Source organism: Maniola jurtina, chromosome Z, assembly GCF_905333055.1.
Source record: "Maniola jurtina chromosome Z, ilManJurt1.1, whole genome shotgun sequence".
In the NCBI taxonomy this organism is placed as follows: domain Eukaryota; kingdom Metazoa; phylum Arthropoda; class Insecta; order Lepidoptera; family Nymphalidae; genus Maniola; species Maniola jurtina.
Genome location: NC_060058.1, coordinates 15,320,614 through 15,337,173, shown reverse-complemented (window position 1 = coordinate 15,337,173; position 16,560 = coordinate 15,320,614). Strand labels below are relative to the sequence as shown.

Sequence of the window (16,560 nt, the reverse complement as noted above, 5' to 3'; positions counted from 1 at the left end):
ATTTCGGAGACATAGACTTATATATTACATTTATATCAATGCTTATTTAGAATGGTATTCAGGTTAACGCATAAGCACTTCTACAACCTAATTCAGCTCTCATGTAACATTTCGCTGAGACAGTGTTCCTCGAAGGATTATCAAGCGAATGCAACGCTTAATTGGCTTTTATTTAACCTGCTTATAGTTCTGATGCGTACCTACCTACCTATATGCCCATTGAGCGAAATACACAGAATTGCAATGGAAATGCTCTTCCGGCTTTCGTTTTCCCGCCAATTTCAATATTGGGACCTTCAAATAAGAGTGAATAAGGCACATAGCCAAGCACGCTCTACCTTAGGTTGCGTCATCAGTCACCTACAGTTTGGTGTAATAACAGCCAAGCGCGAGCCTATTTAGTTAAAAAAAATCATTCAGCGTGAAAGCTATTCCTCGGAAGAGTGTGCGCAAACTCAGGTGCTCTTTCTATTCCCTCACTTTCAAAGGGACGACAATATTTCGGCAACCGGAGACCTATTAGACATGAGACAACGATGGCTTTACCTTGTTCTCCATAGCAGGGAGAAAACGAAAAGTCTAATTTCAGACCTCCGAAGTCGGCCCCCCATCCAGTCAATGACTTGGATCAACATTGCTTAGCATCACAATAATTGATTGATATGTAATGTCACAACTAGGCTACATGGCTTTTCTTATTTTGTTACGGAACCTTAAAAATCATAAAAGTGTGTTGGCGGCGCACGCGCATCACTCGTGAGGTCGATGTGACCCAGTGTTGAGCTTCCTAGCTCACGACCATGCTTTGGAGCCGGTACATGAAGAGAATCACACTAATATTATAAAGGCGAAAGTTTGTATGTGTGTGTGTGTGTGTATGTTTGTTACTCCTTCACGCAAAAACTACTGGACGGATTTGGCTGAAATTTGGAATGAAGATAGATTATATCCAGGATTAGCACATAGGCTACTTTTTATCCCGGCAAATCAAAGAGTTCCCACGGGATTTCTAAAAACCTAAATCCACGCGGGCGAAGCTGCGGGCATCAGCTAGTCTGTAATATTTCTGCCGTTCATTATATCCTACGAGACTTGCCTAAAGAGTAAGGAACTAAGAGTATAAGGTATTATTTTTATACTTGATTTTCATCTTTCAAGGACACAAAGGATCGATACAGCTTGCAGAACAAAAGAAATTCCTCAAGGACAATCTTAGTTTTATCAATTCAAGTTTAACACATGTCGATGTTGGTAATCAACATAAAAATACCATCGGCCATCGGGTAGGAATGTCGATTTTATCGTGGGACCGGATAGATACCGCAAATACTTACTTGGGTACTTAGAGCGGCCGCACAGGGGCAGTTTGGGCAGTTCCGCTTGAGCAGTCGTTGTCAACTACTCAAGCAGTTGACAATTCCAACTAGAGTTGCTAGGAGAGGGATAACTGCGTCAGAGTAGTCGACAGCTTTAGCAATGTAAGCTAGTGGTTTTAAGACGTTGGCATCCCAGTCCGGAGGCCCAGGGTTTGATCCCGGGTAAGCATCTCTATCATTTTTGAGCTATATACATTTTAAGCAGTTAAAATATATCCCTTGCTTTAACGCTGAAGAAAAACTTCGCGATGTAAAGAAATCTGCATATTGTTCTCCATAATGTTCTCAAAGGTGTTTGAAGTCTGACAATCTGCACCTGGCCAGCTTGGTAGATTATGGCCAAATCTTTCTCATTCTGAGAGGTGACCCGTGCTCAGTAGTGAGCCAGCGAAGGGTTGATCATGATGAGTTGACAGCTGGACCACTCGTCTAGTTTTGTTTCTTGTGAAATGAAGACAAAAGATTAGGTTATTTATAACTTAGGCAAAAATGTGTTATGTTATTCACTGTATTGTAGAGACGCACCGAGAAAGATACGGCAATAAATCAACATTAGCGCCCACGAGATCAAAAAAATTAATTTAACGTTGTAAAATAAACTATAACATGTTAGTACACGACTTTATGAAACATATAATAAAAAAAAACTAAGTGAAATTAATTACCGTTAGCGATTGAACTAAAAATCTAGATATCTGGAGCAGTTTTTAGTTTTTTTCTGTAGAAGACATTGTACCCAATCGTGTTTCTATTTCATGAGGAATATATTGAAACACTTAAATATTGTAAGTTACTTATTTATAGTTTTAAATAAAAATCTTCAAAAGGTTGCAGAATTTTGAATATATGAATATTGAATAGGGAAAAACACTCGCATCTTGAACTGCAATGCCTGTGTACGGCCGCTCTTACTTTTAAATTTTAACAACCACCTATATATTTTTTTGCCATCTTTTTTAAGATGAAGGTGCCAGATGTACCTACTTATAAATTTAATTATTTTTCTTATATATAGCTAAAAGAAAACTCACACATATACATCCTAACATACCTAACATACCATTCTCACTATCATAATAATATATTAGTCGACTAGCAGACGCTCGCGACTTCGTCCGCGTGGATTTAGGTTTTTCGAAATCCCGTGGGAACTCTTTGATTTTCCAATAGGGAATTAGGGAAGGGATAAAAAGTAGCCTATGTGCTAATCCAGAATATTATCTATCTCCATTCCGAATATCAGCCCAATCTGTCCAGTGGTTTTTGCGTGAAGGAGTTACGAACATACACACACACACATACACACAAACTTTCGCCTTTATAATATTAGTGTGATAGTCGTTAGTCGAGGTCGATAAGTCCAGCCTCTAGAGCCACATACATACCCGTCATTAGAGATATTGAGTTCATCTTTATACCTTACATTCATAGTTCATAAGTTCATAGGTAGGTACATTACGTACACAGTACACTCCACCCATTCATCACACCAACATCACATCTCTCATTAGTCGATAGTTTCCCGGTCGATAGTCGTTGGTCGAGGTCGATAAGTCCAGTCCCTAGTGCCACATATCACGTCATTACACCAATTTAGAGATATTGCGAGAGTCCGACACGTCGCCGCCATCGGATTTTCCACTAATAGAAAGTTCTGCCGCCTTGCTGCTCTGTGCTACTAACTGACGGTCTAGAATCTAGATTATAGACCATATTCTTATAAACGCCTGAGGCCCTAGTGTTCAAGTTTAAAAAACGGCCAAGTGCTAGTCAGACTCCGTACCAAGGGTTCCGTACCAGAATATAACATTTTTTAAGTTTTAGTAATTTCTATGGCGGCATCGATTTTTTTATTATTTGTTGTTGTTCTAGCGGTGATAGAAATACATATGCTGTGAAAATTTTAATTCTTTACCTATTACGGTTCATGAGATACAGCCCGCTGACAGATAGACAGAGACAATCGGAAGGACGGATAGCGAAGGTTTTTTAATAAAAAAATCGCTTATTTCAAGTATCTTACAGTATTTCTAGGAGTTTGGAGCTTTCTTTTAGGAGTAGGTGAACTACTTCTGTGTTAAAATAGGTAATAGAGTCCCGTTGGCCTTAAAACTAAAAACTAATTAAATACGTATTACCACACATACCTACTGTTTCTTCTAGAACAGAATTATATCTTTTTTTATGGATAATAGTTTTTGATTTATCATGCAAAATGTCGGGAAAAATAGCCGACAAGTGCCTCGTCGGCTATTTTTTCCTCAGTGCGCGAGTCTGATTCGTACTTGACCGGTTTTTTTTCGAAATTTATCAAAAAACTTATCCATGTAGTGCGTGGAACAGAGAGGACGTTGAAATAGCCTCTTTAGATTTAGATAAATGAAGTGTCGTTGCCTCGAAGACTAATCACACAGATATTCAGAGCGCGATTAATCCGTGATCAACTGGTGTCTGATATTTTAATCCTAGGATAAGCCAATGATTCTGTTAATCTTCCAATGTAGCGGCAGTTTTTGGCCCAAAGTTTATATGGCCATCGAACGAAGGGTGACAAATGGATACAATTCGGTATCGCGGCCGTGTCTTCAGGCTACTTAGTTGATATACAGACACATGAACCCTAGAATCATTATCCTTCGTTTCTTGAGCAGTTGTGTAAAAAAAGACTCGGCTCTACTCCGTGCGTATGCGCTGACCCTAAGCCAATAAATAAAGGCGTGTGTCGATTGCACAAAGGTGTCCGTGCGGTTAGGTCGTGCGCCGATGTCGCAAGGCGTGTGTCCGTCCGAAAAGGTCTATTGTATTCGCCGACACCAAACCATAGGTGCCGACAAATGCTTTACTAATTGTCTCGACTAAGAGCGGTGATAGCCTAGTAATTAAAACGTTGGCCTCCTATTCCAGAGGTCAGGGGTTCGATTCCGGGCACGCACCTCTAACTTATCAGAGTTATGTGCGTTTTCAGCCATTAAATATCACTTGCTTTAACGGTGAAGGAAAACATCGTGAAGAAACTTGCATGCTGAGTTTTCTCCGTAATGTTCTCAAAGGTGTATGAAGTCTGTTAATCCGCACTTGGTCAGCGTGGCCTCTAAACTGACCCTATAGGGTCTTCTCTCAGAATGACAACTGCCCACTAAGTACCGACTAGGCTAACCTTTCTCGGTAGTTAAAATGATTATTATCAGCGACAGTGATAAGGCGCATGCAAATTTTGATTTTCCGGCATAAAAATTAGCCTATACCTATCCTTCTCCGGGATACAAGCTATTTCTGTACCAAAGGTTAAAATCGGTTTACGGGAGTGGTAAAAAGGCAGAGAGACAAATAGAGAGACATACTTTCGCATTTATAATATTAATATGTGTTATTGTGGTCTGACAGAAAACCGATACCTAGCTGTAGACCACTGGAACATTCTTTGCGGCCGGGAAATGGTCGACTCGGTCATCGAACCCACGTCCCCTTTCGGTCAATTTATCACGCCTTTAGTTCAGGGACTACCGCTACCGAGTCACGAACATCTTTAAAATAATGACACTTTTTAAGGTTCCTTATCCGTGCCAACGGACCCCTATTACTAAGCCTCCGCTGTCCGTCGGTTTGTCAGCAGGCTGTATCTCATGAACCGTAATAGATAGAGAGTTGAAACTAAACCAGAATCCGTATTTCAACTGCCGCTATAACAACAAACACAAGTGTAAATTAAAAATGTATAACACCTCCGACAAGTGAAGGTTACAGTAACTAGAAAAGAGCTGATAACTTTCAAACGGCTGAACCGATTTTCTTGGATTATAGCTAATAACACTCTAGAGTCTAGATCAAGCCACCTTTCAACCAAAAAAAATATCTAAATCATTCGTTTAGGCGCTACGATGCCACAGACAGATACACAGACAGACAGATACACAGATACACACGTCAAACTTATAACACCCCTCTTTTTGGGTCGGGGGTTAAAAATGACCGCCATGTAAAGAAAATTAAAAGGTGTTATTCCTTACGATACTACGGAACCCTTTATCTGCGAATCCGACACGCACTTGACCGGATTTTCTCTTCAACCGATATCTATTGGATCTAGGAAATAAAGTCGTATGTCGGGCTATGAGAGTGAGGGAATAGAGAGTGCACCTTGTTTGCTTGTGCACACTATACACTGCACTAAAATACCTATCTTCCACCCAGATAGCTAATCTTATGTAAAGCCGCCGTAGCTGTGTGGTTTTGACATTATCATTAAATTATTATTAATTACTAGCCGATGCCCGCGACTTCACCCGCGTGGATTTAGGTTTTTCGAAATCCCGTGGGAACTCTTTGATTTTCCGGGATAAAAAGTAGCCTATGTGCTAATCCAGGATATTATCTATCTCTATTCCAAATTTCAGCCAAATCCGTCCAGTAGTTTTTGCGTGAAGGAGTAACAAACATACACACACACACACACACACACACATACTTTCACCTTTATAATATTAGTGTGAGTGTTTGTCATAGCAATCATAACATAGGTATTTTTGGCATTTCGCGCATTGCTTCATTCATATTTCTTAAAAGTCTAATCATAAATACTTCATATAACATCACGTACGTTATCTTGAATTTCCCGAAGGTATGTGAAAACCATTGATATAAAAAAAACCAAAGAAATGTTTATAGCTTTAAGCCCTAATTCGCACGAGCGTTAAAAAAGCGTTGCTTCTTCTCGGTAGGAAAGGCATCCCAAACCAGTGTAGGTATGTGTATTTTTTAAAACCTAAATCCACCTAGTTTCTCCTTTCGCCAAAGGTTGCCTGGTGGAGATTGCTTTGAATAATAAGGCCACCTTTGCATACAACTGTTTTTAGTTTTTAGTTTCTTTGTTTTTTCTTGTTTATTTCATGTTTGTGTGCAGTTTAGTAACGTTTTCTATCTATCAGCTGTCAAGTCCCGAGAACTTGTCCGCGTGGATAGTTATTGTATATCTTTGCGTTTGTAAGATGTATATCAACGGTGGGAACACGTGTGTTTACTCAACGCGAATCTTCAGTTAGCTACGAGCGGCTTGCGGTTTCGCGCGTTCCTTCCAGTCTGTCCGAGTGACCGATTTCGTTAAATAACATAAAATAACAAATTAAAAACACGATAGTCAAGTGCGGTTCGGCTCTCAGCCTAAGAGGGTTCCGTACTATTACGGTTTGCATAATATTATTATTAATTAATTTTAAATCAATGATTTTTAGAATTATCATTTTTTTTTTAATTTCAAGGTCATCTGAAATACAATTTCGTGTTCAGTCAGTGAATGGGAGTTTCAGTATGCAACGATTTCAGGGAATGTTGTTTTATTATGCCCCTAGCAGTGAAACGCAGTCCGCGTGGATTTAGATTTTTAAAAACTCTGTGGGAACTCTTTGATTTTCCGGGATAAAAAGTAGCCTAGCCTATGTCATTTTCCAGGTCCCGATCTATATTCATGGGAAAAAAATCACGTCCCTAAATCAGCGGTTTTGTGCTCTTAATAGCCACGGACCAAAGTCTTTGGGATCTATTTTTTCTAAAGAAAAGATAACAAACGAAGTGATACGTCCTTCCTAATAAAGACAGTATATGCACGAATCGCCATCATTACTCTGTTACTTCCATAGTTACTTTGAATTATAATTTAAAAAAATCGGCTTTGCACTTTACGAACTCCATGATTTTTGTTACACTTACATTAATTACAAAGAGTCCCTTATCACCATAAAATAACTTTTATTACCCACTGTATAATTACATATTTATTCTAGTATATAATAATTCAATTTATGACTAATATAGCAAAGCTTAGCTTTGGCTTTTCCGTGGCAGCGCGGTTGATGTGGACGCGCCTCAACCGAGGCAAATGCACATCCAAGCAAAGCCTCACGAGGTTGCCACATTTCGACTGGAGTTTGGACCCAGCTATTGAATACCTAAATCTACCTACGACTTCTATAGTGTAACTGTAATTCCAGTTGTCTATAATTAATTAGTGTAACAATGTAAATATGAATAAAATAAATCAGTGATTAAACTGTGATCCGTGTTAAATAAATAATAATGATCGAATTAGTGAAAGTGGGTGAGAACAGGGTGGGGGTGCCAGTGCGCGAACTGGGGGAGGACTCGTTCGTGTGCCGAGTCCAGTACCTGAATGATTTGGACCCGTTCATGGAGTACAACGTGCGGGAGCCGCCCCGCGCTCTCTATCACACCTTCAACACCACCATCCCCCTGTCGTACCAGATCGCTGCAGTGCACAGGCTCCTGCAAGCGCCGCATAGGGTAAGCAACAACATTTTTCAACTGTCTTTCTCGGGGGCCCGTTATGGGTGGTTGGTACCAGGTTTGGTATTTGCCAAAGCGGATCGAAAGCCATAATACCTTTTAAGGTTCAACACCACTATCCGGTCGTACCCCTGTCGTACCAAATCGCTGCAGAGCACCGGCTACTACATCCGCCTATAGGGTAAGGAACAATACCCCCCGGGGTCTGCTAAATAATATTTATGTGTCTAGTTATATTTGAGACAACTGTAGGGGGTGCGAAAATCCTAATTTTATTGCTAAAAAATATAGTATATACTATATTACTAACTATTACATAAAATTATTCTAATTGCTCCGTCGTTTTGTGGCGGAGGCAATATAAAAAAAGCCTGTATTGCTATCATATTAGTCCCTTAGGGATATTGCTAACGCCCGGGAGATGTTAAAAAGACAACTCAATTAGACTATTTCAGTAAACAAACCTAATGATATAGATATTGAGCATATATTCTGATAATATTAAGAAAATTTTACCCAATAGAACCTAAGTGCTAAATGTTTATGTTCTAACCTAACCAAACTTTGGATTTTACGATTACATCGAATGTGTTTCAGAACGAAATCTCAGTACCAAAGTCAGTAAGGTTAAATAAGATTAGAAAATAAACATTCATGTGCCCGGCCGCAGTTGTTTTAACATCTCCCGGGTGTTAACCAAATCACTGAGGGCAGTTGGCTAACTCCCGGCATAAGCCATTTCGCTGCGACATATCGGTAGCCAGTTCTTGCACACGATGCTCGCGAATTCTGCCGCGTCAGGTGTCGGTTTCGTGGGAACGCTAAGCAGGCACATCTACATCGATGTCACATTTAGCATTGCGGCCTGACTATGCCTGCGTAACAATCCAGTAAATTTTTTCTAACCCCCGACCCAAAAAAGGGGTGTTATAAGTTTGACGTGTGTATCTGTGTATCTGTCTGTGGCATCGTAGCTCTAAAACGAATAAACCGATTTTAATTTTTTTTTTTTTTTGTTTGAAAGGTGGCTTGATCGAGAGTGTTCTTAGCTATAATCCAAGGAAATCGGTTCAGCCATTTGAAAGTTATCAGCTCTTTTCTAGTTACTGTAACCTTCACATGTCGGGGGTGTTATAAAATTTTAATTTACACTTGTACTTACAAAGGTTTATCATACAAATCATCATCATTATCAAACTACATACGTCCACAGCTGGGCATAGATCACTTGTCTTCACTCTCCACGGTCTTGCTATGTCTGAATCTGCCTGAATCTTAGTTCAGAACTCCCTGCGACTCCTTTGGGTCTTCCAACGCTTTTCCAGTGCGAGGTCCCCATGCTAGCAACTTGAGATCCGAGTCATATAGTCGCTAACTATGGACCTCATAAGAAAGCTCCGAATTACAAGACCTTCGAAACCTTCTGGATATTTTTTGCTTACAAGTCACCTTACAGTCTGATTACAGTTCACAACTCATAACACAGTGTTCCAAAATAATTGCGGATTTCCTCACAACGTTTTTGTATACCAAAAGCGCGGGTGTTTATTGAATTAGTTATATTAGTTGCACTCAAGGCCTAACAAGTCAGCATTCTGCGTAAAGCTCGGTAACAAAAACATTGAAACCTAAGATGTTTTTATAATTGAAACAATGCACCATGTCTGCAGATTACAGAGAATGTACCTACATACTTATTGTTAATATAGCAGACATAATATTTTATACGATGAATTGATTACCTACCACAGTTACCAACCTACCGATGGGCATAAATATAATTCGTTATTACTTAGGTGCTTACTAACAGCTAACGTCTATCGGTTTTTCGAAATATTATGTGCCCGGTCCTTCAGCATTTCAGCTTCGCCACCTATTGGGCTGTGTTGGTTACTCTGGTTCTCCTCATTTTCTTATGTAATCACGTATATGTAGAGAGACTCAAACCAAAAAATTTTTTTCGCCTGCTGAATGACTCTGTCTGTATATCTGTGTCCCATACAGTTAAGTGATCGTTGAAAGCTCTACACTCGAAGGATGTATATTTGGGGCACATAATTCTGCTAAGTAGGCTCAATTCGAGAAAGAGGTTAGCCGCCGAGTCCAACGCGGGTGGGCTGCAAGGTTGGGCAGCGTTCGGAAAGCTTCGAAATGTCTTTTCGTCCAAAGTTCCTCAGTCCTTGAAAAGCAAAGGCTCTGAATACACCTTGTTGCTAGTGATGACATATCAGGGATCCGAGATATGGTCACTAAGTAGATATGGGTCTCATAAGAAAGATATATTATGTACTTGCTGATGCCCGCAACGTTGTTCCCGTGTATATAGGTTTTTAAAAATCCCGTGGGAACTCATTGATTTTTCGGGTCAAAATAGCTTATGTGGTAATCCAGGGTATATTGTATCCCCATTCCAAATTTCAACCAAATCTGTCCAGTAGTTTTTGTGTGAAAGAGTAACAAACATCCATACATCCATGCATATACATAAACTTTCGCGTTTATAATTATATTAGTGAGATTCTTGCCATCATCTAAATGTATAAAAGAAAACTGATGACTGACTGACTTATTGACTGACTGATCTATCAATGGACAGCTCAAATTACTGGACCGATCGGGCTGAAAGGCATGCAGATTATGACGTAGACATCCGCTAAGAAATGATTCTTGAAAATTCAACCTCTAAGAGGGTAAAATAGGGGGTTGAAATTTGTGTAGTCCACGCGGACGAAGACGCGGGCATAAGATAGTTACATTACATGTAGATTAGAATACCAGCGCCTCACCTGAGCAGCGCAAATATCTGGAACGGATAATTTTAGCCAAATACCGTGATGAGTAACACGACTATTACGAACTTTATTTATGAGCTTTTGTGCATTGTCCAAGTCTCGCAACAGGTATGATGACTACTAGTCAAATCAGCGACTTTTTATCATACGTCAAAACGCTCGCTTAGTTAGGGAGCTTGTATGAAATACACAGATGTGACGTCATAACATTTAACGTAATTTAATGTACTTTAACATGGTCAGCAAACTTAAAACTAGCGTCGAATGCGGATTTCACGAATTTTGGAAGACACTCTATTTAATAATTACTAAGAAATAATTTATTTTTGACATAGGCATCATTCTCATTATGTTTATTTATCAAATAAGTTATAAATAGTAGGTAAACTTACTAGTACATATATTTATCGCCAAACGCTACTTTTTCTTAATTTACTCTGCCTACTTTGTTTCTGTATCTTTGGTGATGTATAATAAACGTGTATGATCATAATATATTAATTTATGCAAATTTATACGTTTTTCTGTCTCCTGACGTGTAGAGGTTTCACTTCAATAATGCTAATATCGCGTCGATATTCCAACTGACCAGTGAGATGGATGAGTAGGATGACAAGAATGGATAAGATAAGGAATGAATATATAAGGGGAAGTTTGAAAGTAGCGCCAGTGGTAGAAAAGATGAGGGGTAAGTAGTAGATTATCATGGTATGGGCATGTAATGCGGAGGGAAGAAAATCATGTCACTATAAGAATGTTAAATATGTATCCAAGTGCGAGTCAAACTCGTGCACCGAGGGTTCCGTACTCGGGTATTTTTTCCGACATTTTGCACGATAAATGAAAAAATATTAGGGATAAAAATAAACAAAAATCTGTTTTAGAATTAACCGGTAAAGCCCTTTCATAATATGATACCGGCCTTGGTAAAGTTATCTTACTTTGAAAATTGAAACATTTAAAATATTTTTGTGTGATGTAACCACAAATTCACGGTTTTCGGATTCATTCCATTACTTGTTCTATAAGACCTACCTACCTGCCAAATTCATGATTCTAGATCTACGGGAAGGACCCTATAGGTTTTCTTGACAGACACGACAGACGGACAGACGGACGGAAAGACAGATGAGCATACAGATAGACAACAAAGTGATCCTATAAGAAAAACACCACAACAAACAACAAAGTGATCCTAAAAAAGAGGAGAGGACGATCAAAGAAAAGGTAGATGGATTGCGTGAAAAAGGATATGCGTGTAAAAGGGGTGGAAAATTCGCTGACGTATTACAGAACTCAGTGGAAGATAACAAGTGTAAATTAAAAATTTATAACACCCCCGACAAGTAAAGGTTACAGTAACTAGAAAAGAGCTGATAACTTTCAACCGGCTGAACCGATTTTCTTGGATTATAGCTAAGAAACACTCTCGATTAGCCACCTTTCAAACAAAAAAAAACTAAATTAAAATCGGTTCATTAGCTTAGGAGCTACGACGCCACAGACAGATACACAGATACGTGGTCAAACTTATAATACCCCTCTTTTTGGGTCGGGGGTTAAGAAATATAATATGTTGTGCCACATTGCTTGTGATAAAGGACAAGAATAAGAAGATTCTAGGTGATCAGTAATCCCTCATTATACGCTTGTGTGACAATTTACATGGCTGTTATAAGTTGGTAATAACATCAATTGTGCGCCAGGCTTTATTAGAGCAAGACGAGGCAAAACACAATGGTAACCAGTTCTTTGAGACGCCACGATGTAGCTATGTATGGTGCGCCCAGCTTATATTATAAGGCATCTACACACGTGCCAACCGTGACCGTGGTTCTACTGCGGATCTCTTCATTTCGAAGCTTATCTGCGCTAGTGTGTATGCGCTTAATCAATATCATCCACTACTGGACATAGGTCTCTTGTAGGGAATTCCGCACGCGACGGTTTTGTGTTGCCTGAATCCAGTGGCGGGCTGCGATGTCGTCTGTATACCGTAGGGGAAGGTCTTCCAAGCCATTCTAACACCTTGGTACCCCAACATCTATCGGTTTTTCAAACTATAATATGTTCTGCCCAATGCCACTTCAGCTTCGCAACCCGTTGAGCTAAGTCGGTTACTCTGATCGTACGTACTGATCTGCTATTTATGATTTGACTAGCTGACGCCCGCGACTTCGTCCGCGTGGATTTAGGTTTTTCGAAATCCCGTGGGCACTCTTTGATTTGACGGGATAAAAAGTAGTCTATGTCCAAATCCAGGATAATAACTATCTCCATTCCAAATTTCAGCCAAATCCGTCCAGTGGTTTTTGCGTGAAGGAGTAACAAACATACACACACACACTCACACACACACACACACACACACACACACACAAACTTTCGCCTTTATAATATTAGTGTGATCATGAAGAGAAACTCCAATCATAGCTCTCTCCATCGCCTGCTGAGTGACTCTGAGCTTTCTTATGAGGCCCATGACCATGTTCATATGGGATCACTGGTAGCACGCAATGTTCGAAGACTTTGTTCTCCAAGCACTGATCATTTGGACAAGAAGATATCTAAAAGTTTCTGCAACGCAGCCCAGCCGAGTTGGAATCGGTGGTTATCAATCAATCAATCAGCCTGTTTGTGCCCACCGCTGGACATAGGCCTTCCCAAGAGTGCGCCACCACACACGATCCTCCGCCTTCTTCATCCACCCACTTCCCGCTATCCTCTTAAGGTCGTCAGTCCAGAGAGTCGGAAATCGTCCCACTCTGCGCTTGTTGATACGCAGTCTCCACTCCAGAACACGTCTGCCCCAGCGGCCATCAGTTCTGCGGCAGACGTGGCCTGCTTACTGCCACTTCAACTGGCTAATTCGTTGAGCTATGTTGGTCACTCTGGTTCTCCTTCGGATTTCCTCGTCATGGAACCGGCGTTAGAGTTAAGAAAGTTAAGGGATCGGCGGTTCACCTTTCTCGAAATTGGACCTACCTAACTGGATGTGTGTTATGCGCTTAATAGTTATAGTTATTATAATGATGCCAACCTGTCGCCACTCGCCTCTCGACGGCTACAAGTCTGTACCGTTATGTTCGACCAGACTTTTTTTGCCGTCATTAAATTGGTACAACATATTATTATTATTATTATAAGCTGACTTGACCCGGCTTTGCACGGGTAGAGGTAGGTAGAGAGTGAGGGACTGTAATAATAATAAATACCTTCTAGAATCTAGTGGGACCCATTTTTACCATAGTTTTTTCTGTCACTTTAGTTTTCTGTTTTTTTTTTTTTTCGTTTTTTTTTTTCTATTGTTTCTGTTATTTCTATTATTAATTTATTTTTAACCGTATTTTTCAATTAAGAGTTGACGGATAGAGCACTATGGCGTCCCCATTGTTACTTTGTACGCATTATAAGTTATAACATGTTTACAAAATATATCTTTATATAACACTCATCCGCAAATAGTGCTATGTAAAGTGCTAATAGAATTATTGTTGTGATCTTGACGGCAATGATGTCATGTTACATGGCTTCCTCTGGCCACTTGAGATACTTACATCTTTATCCATTTACATTTTAGATCCATACTATAATATTATAAATGCGAAAGTGTGTCTGTCTGTCTGTCTGTCTGCTACGTTTTCACGGCTCAACCGCTGAACCGATTTTAATGGGTACAAAGTTAGCTGTTAGCACATCCCGGGGACAGACATAGGCTACTTTTTATCCCGGAAAATCAAAGGGTTCCCATGGAATTCTTAAGGGTCTATTTAACCGATTTAGATGAAATTTGGTACAGAGGTAGTTACACAGCGCTTACACTTACTTATATCCCGGTAGACTTCGGCAGCTTTTTATCCCGGGAAAGCAAAGTCTTCTTCACGGGATTTTTCCCAACTAACGACCTAACCTAAATCCACACGGACGGAGACGCGGGCATCATCTAGTCTATACATATAATAAAATTGTAGAAAAGTGGTGTCTGTACAATGGAAATATATAAAAAAAAGTAGCAGGGGTTGTTATTAAATCGATGCCGAACCCGAAATTGTAATTATTTATTTTTTGTCTGTTTGTCTGTTTGTCTGTGTGTTTGTGCACGCTAATATCAGAAACGCCTTATTCGATTTAGATACGGTTTTCACTAATATATTGTAGTAAGCTTCAATTAACATTTAGTGTTTATTTCATGTCAATCGGTTCATAAATAAATAAATAAAAAAGTTATGTCAATTTAAAGAATCACGGCGAACATTTTTAACGTACAGAGTATATGCTGCCCGAAAAGTCACTATTCCACGCGAATGAAGTCGCGGGCACAGCTAGTAATAAATAAGTAGGTACTGCGTGAAGCTGTGATAGCCTAGTGGTGGACGTCTGCCTCCTAATCGAAGGTCGGGGGTTCCCGTGCACGCATTTTAACTTTTCGGAGCTATGTGCGTTTCGATTTCAAGTAATTAAGTATCACTTTCTAAAACTAGAACTACTACTTTAGAGCCTCGATTGAGGAGCGGACTGAATTCCGAAAGGTAGGCGGTCCAAACCCCACCCGTTGCACTATTGTCGTACCCACTCCTGGCACAAGCTTTTCGCTTAATTGGAGGGAAAAGGGAGTATTAGTCATGGCTAATATTCTTTAAAAAAAAAAAGAAAACGGTGAAGGAAAACATTGTTAGGAAACTCGTATGCCTGAGGGTCCGAATGGTGTTCTCAAAAGCTTCCCAGCGTGGTAGACTAAGGCCGACTCCCTTCTCATAGTGAGAGGAGACCCGTGCTCTGTAGTGAGCCGGCGATGGGTTGATCATGATAATGATGATGTACTGGTACTGCGTGCTTGATAAATCATATATGACACAAGTGTAAATTAAAAATGTATAACACCCCCGACAAGTGAAGGTTACAATAACTAGAAAATAGCTGATAACTTTCAAACGGCTGAACCGATTTTCTTGGATTATAGCTAAGAACACTGTCGATCAAGCCACCTTTCAAACAAAAAAAAAAACTAAATTAAAATCGGTTCATTAGCTTAGGCGCTACGGTGCCACAGACAGAATACACAGACACACAGATACACGTCAAACTTATAACACCCCTCTTTTTGGGTCGGGGGTTAAAAATGAGGTAAATATGTAGTACCAGAGCGAAAAATTAAAAAGTGTTCATGAAAAATTAAATTTGTCTTTTCAATTTTCAAAGTAAGATGACAATACCAAGTAGGATATCATATGAAAGGGCTTACCTTTACATTCTAAAACAGATTTTTATATATTTTTATGCATAATATCTTTTAATTTATTGTACAAAAAAATTACGGAAAAATACCCGAGTACGGAACGCTCGGTGCACGAGTCTGACTCGCACTTGGCTGATTTTTTCTGATAGTTTTGCTACGCGTGTCCGTCTGACCATTTAGATTCGTTCAATGACCGGCACTAATCCGCCCGAAACTAATGCCTTTTGATTCTATTCGATTCAATTAAATTCAATTGATATCGATATCTCTACGCAGATTTTGAGCCGTGATGGCCAAGTGGTTAAGACGTCCGCGTCCTATTCGAGAGATCAGGGGTTGCATCCGAGGACCACACCTCTAACTTTTCGGACTTTATGTGCGTTTTAGGGTCCCGCTACCAAAATAAAAACGAAGCCCTATTAAACTCACTCTGCTGTCTGTCTGTCTATCTGTCTGTCCGCCTGTCGCTCTCTAGCTCGTAGACGAAATGAATAACAAATCTGAAATTTTGGTATTTGGTGTAGAATGTTAACCCAAAACCAAATATTGAATTAGAAATCCAATTAAATTATTTTTCAGGGAGGCCCCCATAATTTTTTCACCCTAGCATGTGGAGTATCATTGTTTAGAGTTCATTGAGTCGAGTACGAATATATTTTTATTTTTAATTTATCTTAAAAATAAGGAAGTGGGGGGCCGTCAAAGTTGTCTGTCGGAACCCTCTGAATGGGGTTCCATTTTTCCTTCTGAGTTACGGAACCCTAAAAAAATAGGATTTATATTTTTCCACGCAGCAGTTGGCCGCTCGCCAGGGACGCAACTCGCAGGTGTTGACATTTACAGCGATTCTTACGGTTGC

General features: G+C 39.8%; 1 protein-coding gene across 8 annotated transcripts in view; it reads left to right on the top strand.

Moving 5' to 3' along the window:
• Positions 1 to 16,560, top strand: part of LOC123880684 (FH1/FH2 domain-containing protein 3) — a 95,437-nt gene that overhangs the window by 51,582 nt on the left and 27,295 nt on the right. For 2 of the 8 annotated variants that reach the window (XM_045928937.1, XM_045928929.1), the window contains exons 1-2: positions 6,426 to 6,557; positions 7,195 to 7,670. The exons of 3 other annotated variants lie outside the window; for them this stretch is intronic. In XM_045928937.1, coding sequence (XP_045784893.1) covers positions 7,446 to 7,670 — 225 coding nt within the window. In that variant the 5' untranslated portion in view covers positions 6,426 to 6,557; positions 7,195 to 7,445. Of the gene's footprint in view, positions 1 to 6,425; positions 6,558 to 7,194; positions 7,671 to 16,560 lie in introns of those variants that run through there. 3 more of the 8 variants (XM_045928931.1, XM_045928932.1, XM_045928928.1) reach the window with 2 other exon arrangements.